The sequence below is a fragment of the Staurois parvus genome, unplaced genomic scaffold (assembly GCF_062004578.1).
Source record: "Staurois parvus isolate SC_StPar_1 unplaced genomic scaffold, SC_StPar_1.0 ptg000894l, whole genome shotgun sequence".
Lineage (NCBI taxonomy): Eukaryota > Metazoa > Chordata > Amphibia > Anura > Ranidae > Staurois > Staurois parvus.
In genome coordinates, this window is record NW_028318690.1 from 1068351 (window position 1) to 1096082 (window position 27732).

At 41.3% G+C, this 27732-nt stretch overlaps 1 protein-coding gene across 1 annotated transcript in view; it reads right to left on the bottom strand.

Annotated features, from left to right (window-relative positions):
- Positions 1-25721, bottom strand: part of ALOX5 (arachidonate 5-lipoxygenase) — an 82567-nt gene extending 56846 nt beyond the window's left edge. The window contains exons 1-2 of the mRNA XM_089656190.1: positions 25532-25721; positions 2731-2929 (exon numbers count right to left, since the gene is read on the bottom strand). Coding sequence (XP_089512316.1) covers positions 2731-2929; positions 25532-25681 — 349 coding nt within the window. The 5' untranslated portion in view covers positions 25682-25721. The remainder of the gene's footprint in view (positions 1-2730; positions 2930-25531) is intronic.
- Between the last annotated feature and the right edge of the window lie 2011 nt (positions 25722-27732).

Here is a 27732-nt window from a genome sequence, read left to right on the forward strand (position 1 = left end):
ACAGTTTTTTGTATATTTACACTCTAACATTTCCAGTGGTGGACTGACAACTCATGGGGCCCCCGGGCAATAGGGGATCATGGGGCCCCTGTGCCCTTGCTCAAACTCAAAAAAGCCTATGAAAAAAGGTACCAGGGGCATCTTATGGGGCCCCCTACTGACCCCGGGCCCTCGGGCAGTGCCCGAGTTTCCAAATGGTCAGTCTTCCCCTGAACATTTCTGTTATTTATAAAGGGAAATGCACAATGGCTTGTTCATGCTATTTCTAATTAGAAATTCAGATAGATTCAGTAGTAAAACAATTATAAATAGCATAGTATTAAGTCTAAGGATCCTAACTGCAACCTATTATATAAAACATTTGCTGGTATGTTTTGTTGCAGGAAGGATTGGCACCCACAGGAGAGGAGAGTATGGAAATAAGGGGTGCAAACAATGTTGACTGAAATCATAATTTTCTGCTGTTTTATTCATAAATGGCAACAACTCCTCTCTGATAGAGTATGTATGCATTTGTATATATATTTCATTAGAGCAAACATCAGGGTAAAAATTGGACTGAAGAATGCCAGTGGATGCTGAGGTTTATGAAATGTTGTTTCTTGTGAATCTAAGCAGGAGAGCTGAAAAGAAGGGATTGCGGGCATGATGACTAATCCCCCGCGATGCATCTGCTAGCTAACAGGCTGCCTGGGCTGCTTCTATTAAATTTGGGCTTCCTCCAAACTCATCTCTAGTCAAACTCAGACCCTGCATTCTTTTTGTACTCCAACAAGCTGCGTGTGGGTCATACTCGGCCTGCAGCTCGTGTAAGAGGCCAACTGAAGTGTGGGTTCAGCTAGACATGAGTTCAGAAGATGCCCACATTCATCTCTAATGGGGATCTGAGTTTTTTTTTTTTACAGTGTAAGATTTTTTGCTGAACAAACTTTCATTTTTGGCTAACATGGGGCTGCCGATGTAAACATTTAAAATTTAGATCTAAAATTAAACATTTTAGATTGTCCAAGCAAATATTACAATTCATTTTAGCCTTCTCAAAATGATATCATGATTTCTATTAACGGGTGGAACGTGGCTGATCTTGTGTATGTTTAATGGTCAGGGTTTGTTGAACTAGCAGGCTTCAGTGTAGTTACATTTTTGCAGTCAAATTTTGGAAAACACTCTATATGTTGGTTATGTGTTTCCGTTTACACAGCATGCCTAAAAATGCATACATTTCTAGTTGTTGCTTTGGAGCAGGCCTTTGGGCAGACTGCAGGATACTCTCAAAGATTTGAAAGTGAAATAAAGAGGGATAATGTGGGGACAAAGTGCATTAACATACAATGCAGAACCTAAGCTCTGTTAGGACAGGCAATATTCAAATCTAGTTTGGAATAATGAGATCTGTCAGCACAGTGCATACAGAGTTAATAATGGTAGACAATAACTCCCCAGCATCTTCCTTCCCATTAGGTAGGTGTTATCACAATTTGGATGCAAAAGTGAAAATATATTTTAATGCTTTCCTGCCTACTGTAAAATGTTAGAAACATTCCTGCAGCCTTATATGAACTTGCAGCCACTATCTGAACAGGACCAATTCTTATGCTATCAACAAAAGGACTATTACTCCTCGTGAAGGTTGCTATAATGTAATATCTGTGTTATTTTATCTTCTTTAAAGTGTTACTAAACCCAGGACCCTGCATTCACTATATCTGGTCTCCTGCAGTACCAGGAACATGGAAGTGAAATTATTTTAGTAAATATAAACTGCTAAATACCCTTTCTCATCAGCAATATATAGCAGTCTTGTGACTTCTATCAGTGTCCAGCTGAGCACTGATTAATCTTGTAGGAGGAGTTTTCATTCTGCTCTGACTGTCCTATGAGGCTGCATACTCCCTGACACTCTGGACAGTGCTCATTGGTCCTGTGCAGATCACATGCATTCTCACAAAGAAAAAAAAACAGCTCTCTAGCAATACACACCAAAGTGAGCATGTGCAGAGTGACTCTTAGGGCTCTGTACTATCAGCAGATGGATTGGGGGACAGTAGAAGAAGGGGAGGATCAGAGAAGACAGGATCAAACAGCCTTTTTACACAATGTGGAGGATTAACCCCTTAGGCTCCACAGTGAGTATAATAAGAAAACTGTATAGACTGATTTTACTAATGTGGGTTCAATAACACTTTAAAGCAGTTACCCAGACATAGAGATCCTAAAAACATCACTGTCTTGTCAATAACATTGCTGAATTATATTGTTTAAAAAACTCACTAAAAAGCACTTTTGGCAGCAGATTTAGGAGGAAGTGAAAATAGGCCTTAGACGTCCCATGAGTTGAAATGCAGCAGGGCTTCACTAGCACACAGGAACCAAAAAAGTAAGTGTGGCAAACAAATCTACTAAAATGATGCAGAGGAGGATGATGGGAGTTAGATAATGGACACATGGTGGAGGGTTTAGTCCTGCTTTAATAATTAGTAAAATGTGTTGAGAGCAACACTTATGGTCTCACCTATAAATCTAATGAGAGCAGGAGAGGTGATTTGAATTTCTTTACAACCTTTCTATCCAAGTTCCATAAGCCACATGTTTTCTGCTGGGCCTACTGTCTTGGCAATTGTGGAGCAAATGACCTTTTTCAACTTTTATTAAAATTGGCTTGGCATGGAGTTGCTGTTTATTATATTGTTCTAATAAAATTCTGAATGCTAAAGTCCAACTAATACCAACCTGTCCCTTCACGAAGAACAATTTCTTTATCGTTGCTGATCCACCTGTAGCAAGGGAACTCCAAGTAGTCTCCCGCAGGAGTCTTTACTGTGATGTGTCGACAGTACCAGTCATCTTTATACCAGTATTTATGTTTCTCGATTTTTATTAGCTGAATCTCTCCAAGATCTTCTGATACGGTGACATCATAGGAATCTACCTATAGGTAACAACATGTACCAGGTTAATAGAAGACTTTAGAGACAGATACTGTATATAGATAGATATATAAATAGATAGACAGATAGATAGATAGATCGATCTACAAGTGTGGAATGAGTAGGCAATAATGTTCAACCTTTAATATAATTAAATCATGAATTAAGTACTATTTATAAATCAAATATAACATGATTTTAGGGTGACAGGTAGTGCTGCACTTTCTTGTTAGTAATGCTCACCACTTAATAAAGCTGCAAGCTATTACAGCCGGGTGCCCACACTGAAGATGCCAGTGCGGGGGACACAGGATGTCCGGTAAACCTGACCGGTGTGAACACACAGCTGGATCGAGGGACAGGTGAGTGCCTGTTTTTTAAAAGCCAGCAGCTTCAGTTTTTGTAGCTGCTGACTTTTATTTTTTTTTATTTTGACTGGACCTCCACTTTAACCGTTTCCAGGCTGTCCTATAGCAGAACTACTGCTACAGGGTGGTAGGGCTGCTCAAAATTACGTATATACAGTGAGAAACAGAAGTATTTGAACACCCTGTGATTTTGCAAGTTCTCCCACTTAGAAATCATGGAGGGGTCTGAAATTAACATTGTAGGTGCATTCCCACTCTGAGAGACAGAAATTAAAAAAAAAAATTCAGGAAATCACATTGTATGATTTTTAAAGAATGTATTTGTCTTGCACTGCTGAACATAAGTATTTGAACACCTGAGAAACAGCAAGAATTCTGGCACTCAAAGACCTGTTACTGTGCCTTTAAAACGTCCACCTCTACTCCACTCATTAATCTAACTTAGTAGCACCTGTCTGAGCTCTTTAAAGACACCTGTCCACCCCACAGTCAGTCAGACGCCAACTACTACCATGGACAAGACGAAAGAGCTGTCAAAAGACACCAGAGACAAAATTGTGGACCTCCACAAGGCTGGAAAGTGCTACGGGGCAATTGCCAAGCAGCTTGGTGAAAATAGATCAACTGTTGGAGCTAAAGCCGACTGTCAGTCTCCCTAGGACTGGGGCTCCATGCAAGATCTCACCTCGTGGGGTATCACTGATGATAAGAAAGGTGAGAAATCAGCCCCGAAATACAAGGGAGGAGCTGGTCAATGACATGAAGAGAGCTTGGACCACAGTTTCAAAGGTCACTGTCGGTAGAACACTATGCCATCATGGTTTCAAATCATGCATTGCACGGAAGGTTCCCCTGCTCAGGTCATCACATGTCCAGGCCCATCTGAAGTTTGCCATTGACCATCTGGATGATCCAGAGGAGGCATGGGAGAAAGTCATGTGGTCAGATGAGACCAAAGTAGAACTTTTTGGTCTAAACTTCACTTGTCGTGTTTGGAGGAAAAAGGATGAGTTGCATCCCAAGAACACCATCCCTACTGTGAAGCATGGGGGTGGTAACATCATGCTTTGGGGGTGCTTTTCTCTGAAGGGGACAGGACGACTGCACTGTATTAAGGAGAGGATGAATGGGGCCATTTATTGTGAGATTTTGAGCAACAATCTCCTTCCTTCAGTCAGAGCATTGAAGATGGGTCGTGGCTGGGTCTTCCAACATGACAACGACCCGAAGCATATCAAGGTTCTGGAGTGGCCTAGCCAGTCTCCAGTCCTAAATCCAATAGAACATCTTTGGAGGGAGCTGAAACTCCGTGTTGCTCAGCGACAGCCCCGAAACCTGACAGATCTAGAGGAGATCTGTGTGGAGGAGTGGGCCAAAATCCCTGTTGCAGTGTGTGCAAACCTGGTCAAGAACTACAGGAAACGTTTGACCTCTGTAATTGCAAACAAAGGCTTCTGTACCAAATATTAACACTGATTTTCTCAGGTGTTCAAATACTTCTGTTCAGCAGTGCAAGACAAATAAATTCTTTAAAAATCATACAATGTGATTTCCTGAATTTTTTGTTTTTAATTCTGTCTCTCAGAGTGGGAATGCACCTACAATGTGAATTTCAGACCCCTCCATGATTTCTAAGTGGGAGAACTTACAAAATCGCAGGGTGTTCAAATACTTCTGTTCCTCACTGTATACATGATTCTGCATTTGCGGGTAGGGGGCGCATGCGTGCACATGCCGCTCTACCCACGCCACCGTGGCAGCTGTCAATCATCAGGTAATTGCCGAGGAACACTGACAGGGGAGAGGTCTGTATATAAACAATTCAGATCTCTCCCCTGTCAGCACCATCATGCTGCTTTGTATTGCTTAGCATAGGAGAGCAATACAAAGCAGCATGCTTGCATAGTAAAACACGCACAGCACACTTAGTAAAACAGCACACAGTTAACCCTTTGATCGCCCCAGATGTTAACCCCTTCCTTCCCAGTATCATTAGTACAGTGTCAGTGCTTTTTATTAGCACTGATTGCTGCATTAGCATCACTGGGGATGTCAGTGGCAGTTAGTCAGTTCTCCCTCAGTGTCAGAATGCCTGCTGCAGTCCCGCAGTCCCTCTATAAGTCGCTGATCGCTATCATTACTAGTACTGAAAAAAATTCCAGTATATATACCACCATCTCTCGAGCAGCTTCTGGGAACGCTAATACTGATATCATAAGCCTTATGAGGAAGTCCGGAAGTGATGAAATGCGTCAAGGGACATGATGGCGGACGTTACATGTTGACTGGAAGTAATGGAGCAGCCAACTTAACTGAGGTGATATTGGTATTAGCGTTCCCAGAAGCTGGTCGAGAGATGGTGTTATGGTAATATATGCATTTTTAATGTCATTTTAGCCACCTCCCATCCATCATATAGTAATATGATGGATGCAAGGTGGTTCTCTCGTTCTGGGTGGTTCTCTCGTTCTCCTCGTTCGGCTCCCGAAGCACACAGCGCGGCGATCGGCGGTGCGCTGTGTCCCTCGGACACAGCGGATCACAGATCCACAGAAAGAGCCAAAGATGTCGGCTCGGTCATGTGATCAGCTGTGTCCAATCACAGCTGATCACATGTAAACAGGGAAATGCCGGTTATCGGAATTTCCCTCCTCTCGAGCTGTCATGCTGACAGCTCAAGAGGAGAGGAGAGCCGGTAATCAGCATTGCGCGGAGGAGACATGTACACTGATCATCAGAGCACTGATGATCAGTGTGCCCTGATGATCAGTGAAGCCCCAGCAGTGCCACCTGTCAGTGTCCATCAGTGCCAGTTGTCAGTGCTCATCAGTGCCACGTGCCAGTACCCATCAGTGCCACATCAATGCCACATATCTATGCCTACCAGTGCACATCAATGCCAAGTATCAGTGCCAATCTGAGCTGCCTTTCAGTGCCAGTCCGTGTCACCTATCAATGCCAATCAGTGCCACCTATCAGTGCTGCCAATCAGTGCCACCTATCAGTGCCAGTCAGTGCCGCCTATCAGTGCCCGTCAGTGCTGCCTAACAGTGCCAGTCAGTGCCACCTAACAGTGCCAGTCAGTGCCGCCTATCAGTGCCATATATCAGTGCTGCCTTTCCGTGCCCATCAGTGATGCCTGTCAATGCCCATCAGTGCCACCTACCAGTGCCTCCTCATCAGTGCCCATCAGTGCCACCTATCAGTGTCCATCAGTGCAGCCTATCAGTGCTCATCACTGCAGCCTCATTAGCGCACATCAGTGAAGGAGAAAAATCACTTATTTACAACATTTTCTAACAAAAACTAAGAAAAAACTTTTTTTTTTTTCAAAATTTTCAGTGGTTTTCGGTTTGTTTAAGAAAAAATCAAAAACCCAGAGGTGATTAAATACCACCAAAATAAAGCTCTATGTGTTACAAAAAATGATAAAAATTTCATATGGGTACAGTGTTGCATGACTGCGCAATTGTCAGTCAAAGTGCAACAGTGCTGAAAGCTGGAAATTGGCCTGGGCAGGAAGGGGGTATAAGTACCCGGTAGGCTTGTGGTTAATTTAAGACTATTCATTAAAGCCTGGATCTAATTTTTACTATGTATAGCGTTTGTGGGATAATCTTGAAGATTGCTGGCTTATTGGATTATTCTCTTAGAAGGCCTTTTGATCACGTATTTAAGTAAGAGTATTAGCTCTAGCCACATAGAAGTGTTCATATAGAAGTGTACACGGAGTGCTTCACTATTTCACATTTTTTTTCACATAATAGTTATTTATGTATATATGGTTTTGATCATTGATTAATTGAGGATAATACACTATATAGTTTTTATTTCATTTTTTGGAGGTATACGGTAGAAATGAATCATACTTTGGGATAATTACACTGAAGAAATATTTGGGAAGACTCACTGAGACTAAAGAGGATTCATTATTTATATTTTTTTATTTATAGTGGAAAAAATTACAAATGCACAGGTGGTCAAATACCACTGAAAGAAAGCTCCATTCATGGGAAAAAAGGACGTAAATTTCATTTGGGTGTAGCATTGCATGACCACGCTATTGTCAATTAAAATAACGCAGCGCCGTATCGCAAAAAATGTCCAGGTGAGGAAGGGGGGTAAATCCTCTGGAGGGCAAGTGGTTAAGGTGACCCATGCCATTGATCTTGCCATCTCCTGTGCATAGAGGCTGTTGAAAGATATTTTTCCCTTCAAATGCCTATCTGTTCCACCTACCTGGATATCATCTATATCTTGTCTGATTAGTTAGTAATGTGGGAAAAAAGGGATGAAGGAACAGAAAGCCAAAGTTGGTCAGGAGAATTTTTACATCAAGTTTCGCAGCTGCTCTCTAGGGATTGCTTGGGAGTTACAACATGAGAGAATGAGCAAGAAACATCTTCCAACAGCCTCTATGTACAGGTACTGTTAGCTGAGTCAACAAGTGGAATGGTGTGTCATGTTATAGGTGTCATTTTAACAAACCTAAAGTAAACAAGTTACAAAAAAAATGGCATTGTGTGAGGAATGTAAGAACTTATTTTAGAACTATACATGAAAGGTTCATATTCTTGTAGATGGAATGACATATATGACATTTATGGGACTTTTTTATGATGACTTTATGTTATCTGTCAAATTAGGAAAAAGGAAGCACAAAAGAATATGTGGCAGTTTTTTTCTGTCAAAGTACTGGACAGGAAGCCAATTATATAATGCAAAATACTGAACTTCAGCAAAAAATTGTTGTTGGAAAGAATGTGGAAGGGTGATTAGCTCTGTCAGATTTAGAGCTGTGCCCATGTCCTCACTGAGGAGATCCACCCTTGTGTGTTATAAAGACCAATATTACAAACATAGAAAGCAATAGGAAACAGTCCTCATCAAAATGGTAGAGGGGATATGTTCCAACTAGGACATGTGTTGCTGTGACAACTGTCAAAGATGAGTTTTTCCTCACTTTGTTGCTAAGCCTTCCCTTTGTAAAACTATAAGAAACATTTTACCTGGAGTTCTACCTTAAGAATTAAGTAAATCCTTCTCTGACAGCTTTCTAAAACTAACATATATTCACCCATACATATAATTACATAAACCAGCAGGAGCATAGAGGTGGCATTAAGGGGTCCAATTGCCCCCAGCATCCTTCCCCCCATCCCCCGAGCATCCTCTTCTTCCCCTTGCACTCTTGTTGCCTGTTAGGCAGTGGCAGTTCAGCGCAAACAGTTAAAGAGGCTCTGAGAGGAATTGTACTGGGTGGGGGATCTGTACTGGGGGGAATGTGTACTGAAGAGGGAGATCTGTGGGTGGAGATATGTATTGGGGAAGGGATCTGTATCAGAGAAGGAGATCTGTATTGGAGAAAGGAATTTGTACTGGGGAGGAAGATTTGTACTGGAGGCGAGATCTGTACTGAGAGAGAGATCAGTACTGGGTGTGAGATCTGTATTGAAAGAAGGAATCGGTAATAGGTGGGAGATCTGTACTGGGGGAGAAAATCTGTACTAGTGAATGGGGGGATTTGTCCTGGGGAGAATTTTGGCTTAGGTAGGGAGTTCATTTTGTAAAATTAGTTCCTGTAACATTTAGGCTGTGTGTATACTACAGGTGTTGTTATGCATTTTGCTGCATTTTTGTGCACAGCAAACTTTATGTGTATGAGAAAATACATTGCTACTGAAGAACCTGATTGCTGAAAGTAATTAAGTTGTGAAAAAGTGTCTTGCTTACTGTAATTTGTTGGTGTTGACCTGCATTTTGCTATTCATGTCAATTAAATTAAAATTCTTACAGTATGTGCATCATGCCATGTCTACTTGTGCCTTGGATCAGAAACGGAGTTCCTAGACACTATATTATTATCTGACATAAAGCAGTGAACCCAGATGGAAAGAAGTCAATCACAAACTGTTTTTGAAGGAAACCTAAGCAGGAAGTGAAACCAGGCTTAAAACAGTATATCTGCCTGTAAAAATGTATTAATGAAAAGTGAACAACCTTTTCCTTCAACTTTTTTGTCTATTTTGCTTAGCTGGAACATATTATACTTCTTGTATCTGTATTTTGAGGAACAGAGAATGGTAAAGAGGATGTTTAGTAAAAAGTAAGAATGGTCAGTTTTAGCTTTTGCAAAGTTACTTTTTTTCTATAGATTTCACATTATTGTAAAATCTATAATAGTGTGGTTTAGTTTTGTCCTTGTCCATTTGTCAGTACAGTTGACCGATGGTGCTGATTGCTTTTGCAGAGCCATGGTGACCTTCAGTGAGGTGTCATGTAAACCGGTGGCAAGAACATTTAAGAATTTATATATACCTTTGTAGCTGCAGGTATCATGGAAAGGTTTATCCTGAAATTTTACAGAAGTTTTCTTACAGAGGAAACTGTTTTACTGAAGTTGTCATTGTTCCTCTCTTTGCAGATCAGTGTCAAGAAGTTTACATGATTAATCAAGTCAGCAATATTGATAAATTTGATTATTCAATATACAACAGTGCCTCCAGCTCCAGCCATTTGGAGTGTTAAATTAACGTAAAATAAAATGAATGGATATGTAGCACACTCCTAGATAGGTTGCTAGGATGTTAGGTATATTTAGTTCTTTTTTGACTCCACTGTAATCATTGGAACAGCTTTTGATTGCTTTGGGCTGTTCTGGAGTTCACAGGCTGCAGGTTTGATTGTTTCCACCTGCATTCTAGAGACTTCTAGATCTTAGGGGGCGGGAAAGTCAAATGAGCAGCCTGAATACTTATTGTCCTTCAGCCAATCCCTGGGTAGGTATGTCCAGTAGGTAGCTGATAAATAGTCTGAGCTTTAGAAGAGCAGGGTCTTACTGTTGAAGAGATTTAATCTGTCAGGTTGGGGTGGCTACCCCCCTTCACCCCGATTCATGCTGATTTTCATTGAGGTCCCGGTTGTGTCAGGAGGCCTACACCTGAAAGCATCTTTGACACCTTAAGACTTCTTCTAAAGGATCCAGTCTGCACAGCCTCACTAGAAGTATTTGGAGGAATCTGAATGGACATAGCTGCTCCCTTAGTCTTGTGAGTACTGACTTAATTACAAGATCCTGGTGACTATGTACTATTGAGGTAGCTGGGCCAAGTAGTTCCTCCCCTGAGGGGTCCCTACCTCTTGCCTTCCCTAATCACTAGTGAGGAGGAACTGTAGTTATCATCATTTTCTGTGGTACAGTCATCACTCTTATCTATGCAGCAATCATCATCATTATCTGTGCTGCAGACATTACCACTACTTGTGTTTCAACCGTTTATATGGTCCCCAGCTGTTAAACTGTAGACTGTTGCAGTCTACCTTTACCGTGCTAAAACTACTCTTCTGCAGCAGAATGAAGGAGGCCAAGACTATGCTACTGACTATGTTGACACAGCTTAACTGGAGTACCTGATTCCTGTGGTGGTAATTGAACCTTTGAATAAACCTTTGCAAAGGATCTTAATGCTAAACTCTAACCCACCCCCCAAAACACTATGAGATACATCTACTTCAGAAATTAGAGTAGAATTTTTGCAAAGTAATTGTTAAATGATACTTTCACAATTAATATATTTGTGCTGGGATTTGAACCACACCCAGAGATTCACAAAGCTGCTTATGTGATGACTTGTAAAAGATATGCGAAGGGCTTTCAAGGAGATTGGTCAATCGAGAGTCTTAGTTCGAGATAGCATGATATATGAGAGGATGATGATAATGACCCATGGAGTGGGACTGTTCTTTGAGTGTGTGAATCTTCCTTTTTTCTCTAAACTTCCCTTTATTTCCAAAATTCCCTTATCTAAGGACAGCCTAGAGGGTGTATTTCAGAATATTTACCCACATGTGATTGGAAGGTATTTCTATAGACTAACTTAATTTTTGTTTAAGTGTTGACTGTACCTGTCCACCAGATGGCACTCTAAGACTAGGATCTCCTATTTTAGCTCTTCTGATGTCCTATACATGCAGTGTTTGAATTATATATATATATATATATATATATATATATATATATATATATATATATATATATATATATATATATATATATATACACAGTATATATATATATTTATTCCATTACATTTCTGAGTCATTTATACATTTATATTGTGAAATTATAACAACAATTTAATTCTGAAATTCTAAAAAGAACAGCAATACAAACAGTATGGGGTTTATTTACTAAAGCTGGAGAGTCCAAAATCAGACTCCCTTCTGCATAGAAACCAATCAGCTTCCAGGTTTCATTGCCAAAGCTTCATTGAACAAGCTGAGGTTAGAAGCTGATTGGTTTCTATGCAGAAGGGAGTCTGATTTTGGACTCTCCAGCTTTAGTAAATAAACCCCTATGTGTCTAGGATAAAAATCCTAACATACTATTACAGGTCCCATCAGGTTTCTGTTCCAATTTATTTTGGCATAAAGTCCCTTCCACTTAACCTTCTGAGCAGATGTTACCAACAGAACATAAGGATATACAATATCCAAACTCTACTGCTCACACAGGTTCTTGTGCCTGGAAACTGGGGCTCAGGCTGAAGTGTCCCCTACTCTTTCCAAGGAATCCAAAATTAAGTTGAGCTGGTATTAAGTGTAATCTGTAAAATAAAGATACTTTATTAGCTACATCTAAAACACACTAGTAATATGCTCATGCGTTTCTGCTGTAACAGCCTTCCTCATAGCAGCCGAAATGTGTTAGTATATTACAAGTGTATTTTACATCTAGCCAATAAAGTATCTTCATTTTATGGATTACACCAAGTGCTGTACTTTAGATGTTACCAACAGACCTTCAAGCTGTCAATGATTTGATTAGTGTCATTATAGTTCATTAGCATTTCTTGGCAGAGAACAAATGATGGTCTCTGACATTATGATGGACATACAAAAAGTGTTGTTCCTCTTTTAGCTGGATAAATAGTAAACCACAGATGTGTCTTTCATAGCCATAAAACTGGCTCCTTTGCTAATGCCTTGCAAACAGTTTAAAGTGAGTTTCTTCATGGGGTCCATGCACACTGGCTTAAAAAAAAAGCTGCTCCTAGAGGAGTTTTGTGTTTTGCCTGTAGAAGCAACTAATGTTATCCTATGTGCCCATGCATATTAGGACTTTCAGAGGCATATTTTAGGCTCTGCCTTTAGAGACAGAAAAAAACCCTTCTGGTTTATGTTTTTGAGAGCAGTTTTCTGGCAGAAAAAAACACTAAATGTGCCTAAATGTGCCTTGATGCTAGTACAAAAAAATTAGTGTTTTTTTTTCTACCAAGAGCACTGGTGTTTTTTAAGCTAGTGTGCATGGACCCTTCAGATGTCGGCTGTTTAAGTACAAATATTACCCATTGGGTACTCAGTGGTGAAATGTCTTTGATTGCGTTTTTCTATATGTCCTTGTAAAACAAGTCTTCAAAGATCTTTAATTTTGACTTGTAACACCTGTGACTAAGTTTAGCAGATGTTCATTCTGCATATCTCATTAAAGTGATACTACAGGCTGATATTTTTTTTTTTTAAATAACAAACATGTCATTTTTACTTGCTCTCTGCAGTGGTTTTGCACAGAGCAGCCCTGATTACCCTCTTCTTGGGTCCCCCACCAACGCTTCTGGCCCCTCCTTCCTGCCAAGTGCCCCCACAGCGAGTAGCTTGCTATGGAGACACCCAAGCAGGCTTGTTCCCAAGCAACTGCTTTGTGTGTCCACTCAAACAAAGAGCCCCACCCCCTCTCCTCATTGGCTCACTGACTGTGATTGACATCAGGGGGAGCCAATGCTTCACTCTGCTGTCTCAGCCAATGAGGAGGGAAAGTCTCAGGAGAGCTGAGGCTCTCATGTACATTGCTGGATAGCATTGGGGCTCAGGTAAGTATTCAGGGTGGTGGAGGCTTTAGCCTTTACAACCACTTAAATTTATAATTTAACATCAGAAAACCCTGACATGAGTGAATTGTCAGCAGAAGCTGGTGACATCAGATCCTTCTATCCTGATCATATGACAGCTCGTTACAGTGATTAATCAATGTACCTTTGTGACAGTATGTTTCTAAATTATATTGTTGCAGCTGTTATGATACTTGTCACCAGAAATCACAAGCCTGGCATGCTGTATTTTCGGGTTACATGCCAAAGGATTTTTGATGGGAGTCTGTATGAATTCTCCTGTAGAACTAACAACAAATGTGTTTAAATGGAACCTAAAAACGAAATGTCTGTTATTGTCTATGTCAGCCATTCCCTGACTCACAGTGCATACTGTTATTGTTACTATTAGCTTTTTTTTTATCTAATGAAAATTTTTTTTAGGTTATTAATCAATAAAGGAAACCTTTTCTGAGAGAAATATGGGATTGCTGATTACTTAATCTACAAGTGCTAATTGCCTGGATTTCATGCTGATTCTCTGAATTCTCTGTTTTATGACTTCACTCTGAATTCCTGATGTGCATACTTGTCCTGTGTCAGTGTCAGAAGGTCAATATAATAGTCAGGCATGCAGAGTGTACAGAAGGAGCTCACTATAGTGTACTTTGACAACCTGACCCATTCATGACTTCTGCTAATCTGACAGCTCACTTTATCAAGACTGTCACTTCTAATATATCAATAAGATCTTCCACACGGCTGGGAAAATGTACAGTTCTCATCAGAAGTACTAAAAAAAATTTGAAGGAAGAAGTACATTTCATCAATTTATCTGATGGGCTGTCAACTTCCCTTTATTAGAAGACACAGTGGTTTGCTGCCATCAGGATATCAAATAAACAGATAAAATGTTCCAGCATTCATTGCACAAGTACAGTATATATAGATGAGCTCTAGCTGATGTTATGAATCTAAAATGCATACACTGTGCAAAGTAGGAATATATTTCAACTGTATTAGAACCGAATATGATTAATAATATAAGGTAATGAATTGCTGTTGTTTTATATATTGTCAAGCCTAGCTTTATAAACCACTTTGCCTTTTGATCTTTGCCAAATGTCTTAACCCCTTGGTCTCCTGAGAATTTAACCCCCTATCTGACCAGGCCATTTTTTGAGTTACGGCGCTGCGTTACTTTAACTGACGATTGCGCAGTCATGCAATGCTGCACACAAATGAAATTTGCGTCCTTTTTTTCTCACAAATTGAGCTTTCTTTCAGTGGTATTTGATCACATGTGTCGATTTTATTTTTTGCGCTATGAAAAAAAAAACCCGACAATTTTTTTTAGAAAAAAGCAATATTTTGGACTTTTTGCTAGTAAACATGTCCAGTAAAAAAATTTTAAAAATCAAATTTCATCATAAATTGAGACCAACATGTATTCTGTTACATGTCTTTGCTAAAAAAAAAAACCCCCAATACATGTAAATTAATTGGTTTACATGGACGTTATAGCGTTTTATAGGGATTTTGTTTTCTACTAATAATAGCGGCGACCGGCGACTTATAGCGGCATTGTGGTGGACATTCTGACACTGGGGGAACTGATTTGGTGTCACTGACATCCCCAGTGACACCAATACAGTGATCAGTGCTAAAAAAAAAAAAAAAAAGCAGTGACACTGTTCTAACGGCACTGGGCAGGAAAGGGTTAACATGACAGGGGATCAAAGGGTTAATTGTGTGCAGGGAGTGTTTTACTAGGGGGTGGTGTGTGTGTACTTCACTGTACTCACACTGCGCTGGATGGCTGTGCTGTGCCCGAGCTGACAGGGAGGAGAACTGTTAGTAAACTAAACAGTTCTCCTACCCGTCGTAGATTGTTGGAAATCACCGGGTGCCGGCAAGTAATTGCGGGCCGGGATCCTGTGATTGACAGCCATGGTGGTGTGGGTAGGGTGTGCACGCAGCTCTCGTGCGCCGCCTACCCGGAGATGCTAAATCACGTATATATATATATATATATATATATATATATATATGTGATTTTTTTACACCTGTGCCACCCTGTAGCAGTATTTCTACTAAAAGGTGGTCGGGAAGCGGTTAATTAACAAATAAACATGAAATGATTCTGTTCTGGCAATAAACCTATCAATATTAACAAAAAAACTGCCATGTTTAAAAGGAGTAATATAAAAATCCTAATGAACCTTGCTTAGAAAATAAATGTGGCACTTGGAAAAATTTGACAAGAAAACATTGACAGACAAAAACTTTACAACCAAATCTATATTTGGCTTTGAAGGGAAGTGAACTATTATGATAAGGCTAGATGATTTTGCAACTAGATTAGTCTGCTGAATTTGATGTTGTAAATAATGCAGGATATGTTTTTGTAATATCACTATAAGAGACATAACCTCTATGACCACAAGATTTTACCATAGAAGTGCAAAAAAAAGAAGAAAAGGGTGTAGGTTTTGACTTCTCTTTTTTTACACAAGTATAAAAAAAAGACTACATTTTAATAAATACCTTATTTAACGTTAGCTCTTTGTTCCAACTTGCTGTCCATGATGAAATAGCAGACATGGTAACGCACATGATCAGAACAGCACCAGTTGCACAGCTGCCAATGTACACAGGATGATATCTTCTGGCACACTGACTTATGAAGGTTGGTGCTCCCTGTGACTGTACATGCAGCCTTGTGCTGCCATCTGTTGGCATGTTACAAAACTCTTGAAACTTTTTGATACCGCCTCGTACACTGGTCAGCCATAACATTATGACAACTGACAGGTAAAGTCAATAATATTGACTAATAATACAGCTACCCCCTTATCCCCCCTCCCCCTCGACATAACCCGCAGGGACTTCGTCGCTGCTCAAACTCTCTCCAACCCCCTTCACCCTCACTCAGCTACCCCCTCATCACCCCTCTCCCACAGCCCCACCACTGCTCTGACCTCCTCTTCCACCCCACCCTACATTCCTCATACTGAAGCTCCCCCAACACTCCACACCTTTGACCTTACTACCATCGAGGAAGTCTCCAAGATCCTCTCTGATGCCCGCCTCACCACCTGCCCCCTCGACCCTATCCCCTCACAACTCCTACGACCTTCCTCCTCCTCCATCCTACGCTCCCTCACCCACATCTTCAATCTCTCCCTCTCCTCAGGCACTTTCCCCTCCCCTCTGAAACATGCACACATCACCCCCATACTTAAAAAGCCCTCCCTGGACCCCAATGACCCGAACAACCTCAGACCCATCTCCCTGCTCCCATTTACATCTAAACTCCTCGAGCGCCTCGTCTACACCCGCCTATGCTCTCACCTCAACGACAACAACCTCCTCGATCCCCTACAGTCCGGCTTCCGTCCCCTACACTCCACCGAAACTGCCTTACTCAAACTCTCCAACGACCTGCTAACCGCCAAAGCTAATGGCCACTATTCAGTGCTCCTACTCCTTGACCTCTCTGCGGCCTTCGACACAGTCGACCACCCCCTCCTCCTCAAAAAACTACACTCCCTCGGCCTCAGAGATTCTGCTCTCTCCTGGCTCTCATCCTACCTGTCACAACGCTCCTTCAGCGTTACCTATAATGCTACCACCTCCCCCTCACTCCCCCTCTCTGTTGGGGTCCCTCAAGGCTCTGTCCTCGGGCCCCTTCTCTTCTCCATCTATACCTCCTCCCTTGGCCAACTCATACACTCTCACGGCTTCAACTACCACCTCTATGCCGACGACACACAAATCTATCTCTCAACCCCCCACCTCACCCCCTTGGTCTCAGCCCGAATCACACACCTACTGAGCGACATATCAGACTGGATGTCGCTCCACTTCCTTAAATTGAACCTCTCCAAAACCGAGTTTCTTGTCTTCCCCCCAGCCCGGACACCACCCCCCATTGATTTCTCCGTCACATCCAACAACGCTACCATCAAACCCGCCCTGCAGGCCAGAGTACTGGGTGTCATTCTGGACTCCAACCTATCCTTCCAGCCCCAAGTCCAATCTTTAACAAACTCGTGCAGACTCCACCTCCGCAACATCGCCAAAATCCGCACGTTCCTAACCCCAGAAACCACTAAACAGCTCATCCACTCCCTCATCATATCACGACTCGACTACTGCAACTCCCTCCTCACTGGCCTGCCTCGCCGCTGGCTATCCCCTCTTCAGTCCATCCTGAACACGGCTGCCAGACTCATTCACCTTTCCAACCGCTCTGTCTCCGCCACCCCCCTCTGCCAATCCCTCCACTGGCTTCCGATTGTGCAACGGATCAAATTCAAAATCCTAACGCTGACGTACAAAGCTGTCCACCATACTGCCCCGAACTACATCACCGACCTAATATCCAAGTACCGCCCAGCACGCACACTCCGCTCCTCACAAGACCTCCTTCTCTCTAGTTCCCTGGTCTCCTCCTCCCATGCCCGCCTCCAGGACTTCTCCAGGGTGTCACCCATCCTCTGGAACTCCCTGCCCCAACCCATCAGATTATCACCTACTCTCCTCTCCTTTAGGCGCACCCTGAAAACCCATCTCTTCAGGGAAGCCTACCCCACCCCCTGCTAACTTGCCGACCTCCTCCACTCTTCCTACCACTCCATCCCCCACAGCTATCTCCTCCTGTGCCACCACCCCCTCCCTCCTAGATTGTAAGCTCGAAAGAGCAGGGCCCTTGATCCCCTCATGTTTTGCATTGTATTGGTATTGTTCTGTCACATGTTCTGTCTCCCTTTGTAATGTACAGCGCTGAGCGAACTATTGGCGCTTTATAAATACTGTATAATAATAATAATAATAATAATAATTATCTCATTACAATGACATCTGAAAATGAGTGGGATATTTTAGGCAGCAAGTAAACATGTTTTTTCGGAAGCTGATGAAAGCAGAAAAAATGGGCAAGCGTTTGAATTTGACAAGAGCCAAATTGTAATGGCTAGACGATTGAGTCAGAGCAACTCCAAAATTGCAGATCTTGTGGGATGTTCCTGGTCTTTATTGGTCAAGACCTACAAAAAGTGGTCCATGGAAGAAAAATCAGTAACAGGGTCATGGGTGGCCAAAGCTACAGTAATTGATGCACAGGGGGAGCAAAGGCTGGCCTGTATAGTCTGATCCAATAGAAGAGCTACTTTAGCTCAAATTTCTGAAACAGTTAATGCTGGCTCTGATAGAAAGTGTCAGAACACACGGTGCATTGTAGTTTGTTGCATATGGGACTGTAGATAGGTCAGGGTGGCCATGTTGACACATGTCCACAGTCAAGAGTCTACAATGGGAGCATGAGCATCAGAACTGGACCATCAAGCAATGGAAGAAGATGGTCTGGTCTGATTAATTCAAGAATGGACTGAGAAACACAATAATGAGTCTGAGGTATTGACTTGGCCTCCAAATTCTCCAGGTCTCAATCCAATTGAGCATCTGTGGAATGTACTAGAAATACAAATGCAATCCATGGAGGCCCCACCTTTCAAATTAGAGGACTTAAAAGATCTGTTACTGACATCTTAGTGACAGATACCACAGCATACCTTCAGAGGTCTAGTGGATATGGGTTATTGTAGGTGGTCATGTTATGGGTGATAGGTGTATGATGCATGCAGTCCACCTAAATGGAATAGTTTAGTTATATTTGGAACTTAGTTGGGTGTATCTACCCATGTCTTCAAATATATCTTGTATACTGGAAAAATTAGATCTCTTTGCCACAGTTCTTAACTCTGTTCCTACCCTCCTGGATGTTTTGTGTGCCCCCCATCTGTATGAACTCTGTTGCCTACTGTTGGATTTTTTTTATAATATAGGGATCTTACCAAGTGAGAACAGAGCAAAGCAATACAGCTATTTTGCGTATACCAACCACGTAAATTAAAGCTGGCCATTGATGGGTAGGTGCCTCACAGAGCGTAACAAGCAGGTGGACATCAGACAACCCTCTCCTACAGCACTATAACAATGGGACCTGCTGCAATCATTCCCAATTTGGAGAATGGATTTATGTAGTGTGTTATATACTCTTCCAGAGATTTTACAACATGCTGGAAAGTGTATTTGATAATTAGTGTGCTTGAACGTGGTTGTTACTGACTCCCCTGAAAGCCAAGCCAAGGTGGCCATAGACCTCAGGGGACAGTTGGACATGAAAGCACTCTCTGACTTTCGTAAAAGGACTTTCTGGCTAGGCAGGTGTGTACATGTATGTGCTTCTGTCACCTAATGCCCCGTACACACGATAAGAAAATCGTACAAAAAATTTTGCGGAACCACTGATTGAACGATTTTCTTTTCGTTGATAAGCAGGATGGTTTAACTGATAACGATATTGTGAACGTAAAAATCCGGTTGAACATTGAAAAATGTTGTCGTTTCGCATACGAACGACTGATTTTCTATGCGGTGGTACGATGGTTGTACGAAAAAAATCTATCAAGCACTATCACCCATGAGCGGAAACTGAAGAATACCCAGATGTTTATGTCCAAGGAATCTTCATAAACATTAACTTTTTTAGATTGGTTCATGTGGGCCATGATTTCGACCAACGAACGAACGCCTCTTGGTCGTCGGATGACTGATCGGTCGATTTTCTAATTGTGTATTCCCACCTTAACCTCCTTAGCGGTATTCCCGAGTGTAGCTCGGGGTAAAATGTCAGTACCAAAAGCGGTAACCCCGAGCTACACTCGGGCTTACCATGCGGCGCTGCATAGGGAGTCCCTGCAGAGCTTACCTTGTCCTGTGCTCCCGCGATGTGTCCCCTGCAGCATCCCCGGCCATCTCCTCCGGCCGATGACGGCATCCGGCTTCTGTGTTCCGGTCCCTGTGACGTCGGGACGTACGGGCGGCGGCGGCGGGAAATTTGAAAATTTTTAAAAATGTCATTTTTTTCCAAACACATTGCTGTTTCACCCCATTTCACATACATTTTGTCCCTAGTGCTTTGTCCTGTTCACTGCCTGCATTTTGTCTGTTCTTTCTGCCTGGAAACTGAGAAACGTCCATGGCGTCCAAAAAGCGTCCCTTTAGGTCAAAAGCGGTTTTAGACCAGCTAGAGAACAGCGATAGTAAATTAGAACCACTTGCAGAATTGAGTGATAATGATTTGTGGGGAAATTTGTCATCAGACGCTGAAAACGATTTTGCGACTTTGCTCAGCAGTGTGCGAACTTGGAGCTATATTTCAAATTTCAGTGTTTCTGGTTTGATTATATTATTGAATTAAATTTATTATTATATTATTATTTTTTATAATTATTTCTTAAATTATAATTTATGATTTCGTGTTTCAAATTTTATCATACCCGGGATGTTTACTAGACTCTTGTTCGGACAGATTTCAGTGAGTTATTCCTAAAAATTACAGCCTACAATCAAAAAACTACATATTTCCATGCAAAATAATGGTACCGCTTTCAGCACCAAAAATCTGAAATAATCATACCGCTAGGGAGGTTAAGTGTTGCATGTGTGAACAAAGGAAAAGGATGGAGATCTCAGGCTCTGGATTATCTCTGGAGGAAACAATGGCAATTGGACAATGCTTTAAAATGCTTGGTTGGATGAGGTTAAACTGTGCATGTAGCTGTTTCTCTGCAGTTAGTTTTAAATCTAGCTTTAGCTTTGGACAGAGTGGAGAATATTTAGAATATCTATTAGATTTCAAAAAGCTTAGATTTCCTTCACAATGAGGATACAGACACCTGAGAGAAATTCTAACCCTTCCCCTCTCAACTAGAAAATTATTGTCATTGCTGTCTGTACCTATACTGAGGTACTTTTCCTGTTTCGTCTGACACATGTCAAATAGACAGGAAGTCAAAAGTTGACAGAGATTCCAACCCTTTTCCACTGTAGCCAGAACGAAATAAACGTTTTAGGGCTCATGTACATGGGGCATTTGAAAAACTCTTCTGACCTCTGGAAACTGACTGATAGAAAACGTAGGTTAAAAACATCAGTTTACCTACCGCGTTTATGCGCGTTTGTGTTTAGACCTCAGGAGACCCTCCCAAATGCCCAGAATGCACTGACAAATAGTAAATAATTAACTATTTCAGACATTTTGAGAGAAATTGAGAGAGCAGAGGCAGAGAGAGCAGTATGTGTTGAGATTACCTGTCTTTTCTGGTTGTATTCACTATGGATCCCTTCATGAGCATAATGCAGCACGTTCTACCATTTTTTCCTTCACACGAAACCTGAAACTGACTGCACTGGTGTACCGAGTCCATTTGAATACATGGAAGACGCTATGCATGCATTTTTGATGAATACAAAAGGCTCTGGACAGCATCTGGATATGGACCAACCAAAAAAGCGTGTAAACACAAACGCGCATAAACGCGTTTACAAGCTTTTGGCATTTGAAATGCTGGTAAACTACTCCTGAACACAATTATTGTGCTTTCCAGAAAATGCCTGTAAACTCAACTGTCTGTAAACTACTGTAAATGACGATGTGTACATGGACACATAAGAACACATAAAGGAGAGTTCAGGGGCTGCTGAAAATAAACGCACAACTGCTCCTAAACGTGAGTTCAGCAGCTGCCGTGTACATGAGCCCTTAGCTTGAAATGGGGATTCAACGTATCATATCCAAAATGATACATTGAAAGGTTAAAACGTATAGATGCCCACCAAACCCACATTTCTTTGTGTTGATTCTCAAGTGGAAGTGGACCCATTTAGCTCTGCATCTTGCGCATATAAAGTATAAAGAAAGAAAGGAAAATGCTGACATGAATGAAAATTTTACCTAAGCAAACAGTTATTCAGCTCTTTGCTTCTTATTGATCTAACTATTTCTTGACAATCATGTCATTAGCAGCACATTGATTTCAGTGTATATTATTCCCTGACTTTAATAAAGCAGCACCACCTCGATCTGAATAATTCTAACTTGATAAATATGACACTTATTTATCTAGAAGGAACATGCTAGAGTGATGTAAAATGTGGCAAAACATGTTTCATAGCATTAACACAATTTTCTTTCAGTGCAGTACCATATTGTATTGTATACAAAGTTCCAACAAAAACAGCTTAACCACTTGCCTACCGTCAACTTTTACCCCCATCGTGCCCAGGCCAATTTTTAGCTTTCAGTGCTGTAACATATTGAATGACAATTGCGCGGTCATTACATTTTTATAAATTTTTTTTCACACACTTAGAGCTTTCTTTTGGTGGTATTTCATCTCCACTGGGTGTTTTATTTTTTACATTATAAACATAAAGAGCAAAAAAAGTTTTTCTTTGATTCTATTATAAAGTTTTGCAAACAGGTAATTTTTCTCTGATGTGCGTTGATGAAGCTGCACTGATAGGCAGCACTGATGGGCATTAATGAGGTGGCACGGATAGGCAGCACTGATGGCCGCTGGTGGGCATTGATGAGGAGGCACTGATCAGCACTGATGGATGACACCGATGGGTGGTGCTGACTGGTGGCACTGACTGGCTGCACTGATGGGCGACACTGATGGGCACTGATGGGAGGCACTGCTGAGCAGCACTAATGGGTGGCACTGCTGGGCAGCACTGATCGGTGTTGCTTTTGGGCACTGATGGGTGGCACTGATGGGCACTGCTTGGAGGCACTGCTGGGCTCTGGTGGGTGGCACTGCTGGGCACTGATCATCAGTGCCCTGATGATCAGTGCAGATATCCTCTGTGCCATTTGCCAGTTATGGGCAGTACTTTCCTCCTGTGACAGCGTGAGGAAAAGTACAGCCGATAACCGTCAACTCTATTTACATTGTGATCTGCTGTGTCATTGGACACAGCTGATCACGTGGCAAAAGGCCGCTGTGATTGGCCTCTTACCTCATCATGTGATCAGCTGTGTCCGTAGGAAATTTTTAACATTGGGGGCACACGGGAAGGCACATTCTGGAAGGACGTCTCATGATGCCCTCGCAGAACTGGACAACCACGCTGTAGCCATCATTCAGTTATAGCACTGTTGGCAAGTGGTTAAAAACTACAACCTCACATTCCAAAGATAGCCCTTTGACTTCACTATTTCATTTTCGTGGTCACATACATTCTAGATTACCTGGCACAGCAATCGGCTGAGAAATGGGAGACAAAGAGCATAGTTTAGCCTGCATCAAGCACTGTAATTTTAACAACTGAAGAGCAGCTGCATAATCATTATTAGGTATGGCACCTCAAAATTGCAGAGCAGCATAATACACCACAAACATTGGGGGGCACTGCAGGAGTGACCCTGCGCTCTGAAAGTACCAGAGCAGCACAAAAACGTAAACACTGAGAGGCCATTTAGTACTGACCCTGCATGAAAAAATATGAAAATATGAGAGCCAAGGAGCAACTGCTGAAACATTAGATGTGGTACCCAGACAGTGTAGAAGAAGCAGACTAGAGCTGTGGAGGACACACGGGATGGTAATGGTGGCAGGGCAGAAGTTGTGGCAGGAGATGGTAATGAAGGCAGGAGACAGTAATGGCATCAGGCGAACATCAGTGGTAGGATTTATCTTTTGTATGTATAAAGAATAGTAAGTATAGAAAGATTATAGAGAGAATGACAATAGACAGAGTATAATACATACAACTGTTTTCAAATGGGGTTTAAATGATCGATCTCTACAAACACAATGTAATAAACGCTATACATCCTATAGAAATTCAAAGCTTGTTATCTAGTATGATCAAGGATAACTCATTAAATTGCCACCCCATCCCTTTAAAACCGAGCACATATTAATTACCCAGGTTCTGAGGCTAAATTAATGGAGATAAGGCACTAAGTGAGCTTAATTACCACCTTAATTAGCCACAGAACCTGTGTAATTAATGTGTGTTCAGTATTTAAGGAATGGGGTGGCAACTCATCCATCGCAATAAGCAAGCTATAATGCTTGCTTAATCATTTCTGTGGATTAATGCTCCCTGATTAATCTAAGGCTCAGCCTATTCCAGTGTACATCTACCTGGTGATACATTTTAGCTATTGAGAAAAAAAGAATATTTTTGGATAGTTAACAGGTATAAATGAATCGGAATAACTTGCGAGCCACAGGTGTGATAATTTCTAGAGGATCGCAAACATGAAACACATAACAACTGTGTATGGAAATATCTACAAATATATGTTGCGCTCCTAAATATTTCTCAATAAATAATAATTAAATTAATGCCATTAAATTAATTCAAATTATGATACAAATAACTAATAAGAGTGTATGAATACCAAAAAGATATTTAAATAAATTATTACAACTAATTTTGGATAGTTAAGTTATATTATAATCACTAGTCCCCCATAGGCACATAAACTGCCTGTCCAACATCATCATTATTATTATTATTAATATTATTATTATAGAATTAGATAATGTAGAAGGAAAGCCAAATGTGTTACCAGCAGGGGCGGACTGACCATTCGGGAACTCGAGGGCCCAGGGTCAGTAGGGGGCCCCATGAGATGCCCCTGGTACCTTTCATAGGCTTTTTTTGGTGTGGTTTGAGTGTGGGCGAGGACAGGGGGCTCCATGATCTCCTATTGCCTGGGGGCTCCATGAGTTGTTCATCCGCCCCTGGTTACCAGTACAATATTATGATAGAAAATGCTACAACGTATAAAAAAAAAGGAAGCAACACTGACTAAGCTAAAATCAGCTACAAACTAAATATACACTTTGTTATCAGTTTATATTTCCCACAGTACAATGTAAAAAGAAGACTGGTTGCTGAACAGAATGGGTTGCATTAAACTAATGTGAAATATCTAAACACTATATAATGTTGTGCGTCATTTTTTATTTTTTTTTACCTGCTCAAGAGATAATAAGTTATAAAGGATTCATATTGGGGCAGCACAGTGGCCAAATATTTAGCACTTCCACCTGGCAGCACCAGGGCCATTGGTTCAAATCCCAACCATGGCAACTCCTCCAGGAATTTGCAAGTTCTCCCCGTGCCTGTGTGGGTTTCCTCCAGGTACTCCGGCTTCCTCCCACACTCCAAAGACATGCTGGAAGCTTAATTGGATCCTGTGTAAAATTGGTCCTAGTATGTGTATGTAAGTTAGGGACTTTAGATTGTACACCCCTTGAGGGTTAGGGACTGATGCAAATGTACTATCTCCTAGATTGTAAGCTCGAAAGAGCAGGGCCCTCGATCCCCTCATGTTTTGCATTGTATTGGTATTGTTCTGTCACATGTTCTGTCCCCCTTTGTAATGTACAGCGCTAAGCGAACTATTGGCGCTTTATAAATACTGTATCATAATAATAATATATATATATATGTAAAGCATTGCATAAATTGACAACCTGTAATAAAAAAATCTTACCGCCCCTCTTTCAAAATCATTGTAGAAAGGTTTGTCCAGTAAGTTCTTCTCACTGCAGCCTTTGGATCCAATCAGAGTGATATAAATGTAATCATCTGTGCCAGCAAACCATTGGCTGCCTGTGGTTACAGTGACTGTGTAGGAAGGCATCCTGCCAGTGGTACCCTGCTAACTGAATGTAGCTCCTAGTCTGGCAGACACTGGCTTTTTTATGTGTATCTTGCTTTTAACTGTACCTTCAGAACCCTCCCCTAATTACATTTACACAGGTTCTGACTTCACATCCTGATGTTTTGCCAGTTCCTCTTGAAGTATTGGGAAAGATGCATTTGCATAGTTATTAGGACTCTTTGCACAGTAATGGAAATGTTTATTTGATAATGTTTCAGTAAATAAAAGTATATTTGTAGACAGTTAAATAATGTGTTACATACACTTTTTTTTTGTTTGCTTTCTCTATTTTAACAAAAAAAAAATGATGACTGGCCTTTAAATTGCTACAGCACTGGGTATCGTAAACAATTGCCATTTTTTTAAATAAAAATATTTGTTTTTACATGTTCTACATTCTTTGTTGTATCATTTTATGCAGCCTCTTTGCAGCCACTTCTTGTCTACCTGCATGAACTCTAGTGACGGCTGCGTTGTACTAATAAAGTCTCGTTCACACTTGTCTTTATTTCTAACTCTTGCCAAATGCCCCTATAGCGTTTGACAGGCGTTAGACAGGCATTTAGGAAGCGTTTTTAATGCTCCTCAAACGCTCCCCAAATGCCCCATGCACAGTTTTGAGGTGGTTGATAGGCGTTTGCCAAGCCTTAAAACCACACCGCAAATGCCTATAATGAAGTTCAATGGCATTAACGCTCCGCAACCGCGTTCCAACCGCACCGCACTGCCAGGCGTTTGCGGAGCGGCACCATAGACTTGAATGGGAGGCTTCAACACCTCCTGACTCGACACAAGACATCAGTTTTGCTGCGACGCAATACAGCGCAACACTAACGCTTCAGTGTGAACAGCACTGTGTACTGCCATGTGTAGAATTTTCATAGGCATTTGAGAAGTGTTAAAAACACTTCCAAAACACCTGTCTGATGCTTGCTGACAAAGCTAGTGGGAACTGAGCCTCAGAGTGGGGTTCTTGGTGATGAAAATAGTGGAATATGCCAGAGTGATGTTTTTTGATGCTGTCACTTGTAATCCCTGTGATAAGTTCTTGTAACAGGGTTGCAATGCGAAATCGCAGTTGGGAGACAGGGACAGAAGTTGTCACCCCTATGACACGAAGTGTTTGCACATGGCAGAATCACTAGGTATTATATTAATAACAGCTACAGATATACAAATATTGAAAATTTATTTTTAAATGATTATTTATTTAAGTGTCAAGTCAGAACGTTTGTTTCATAGTTTATGACAGAGTAGGGAAGATTTAGAGCCTCCATTGGATTTTTACTGCAATTTGGGGCTCTGTTAGAAAGATTTATTCTCACTTTCTGACCTACAGACAATGTTTCACCAGACTGGAAGTGAGGAGGACTTTGCAACAGCAACATAGACAAAAATAAAATGCTTTTTTTTCCCGTTAAGTAAGGGAAGGTTAAATTGTTAGACTTGTATTCCTGTCTCTGTTACTGTGCAGATTTTTTATACTTCCGGTCTCGAAAAACCATTGTCCCAGGGACAGAAAGTGAGGGAAAATCTCTTTAAGGCTAGGTTCACACTTATGCAGTTTGCGCTTGATCCATTTCTGCAGTGCTTTTTGCAATGCGTTTTGTGTTTTGCACACACTTTTTTTGCCACACACTGCATTTTTTTTTCAAGTTGTTGCTGGACAGAATAAAACGCAAACTGCATCAAAAACACATCACGAACGCATCAAAAACTCACTATATGCTTTTCTGCAGAATCTCCATTGAAGTCTATAGAACCAAAAATGTAACCTTTTGCTTTTAAAAAAGTCCCTGACCCTTTCCAAAAAATGCACTTGATGAAAATGCAGAGATTTGAACCTGTCCCATATGAAATCATGTTAAATGGACTGCTGTGCGTTTCCGCAAAACGCAACAGAAAACGCATAGGTGTGAACATAGACTTAGTCTGGGTTCACACTGATGCGGTGTGGCATATGTGATTCGGACAGGAACTGCACCGCATTCCTCTGCAAATCACATGCAAATTCTGTGCGGTGCAATTTG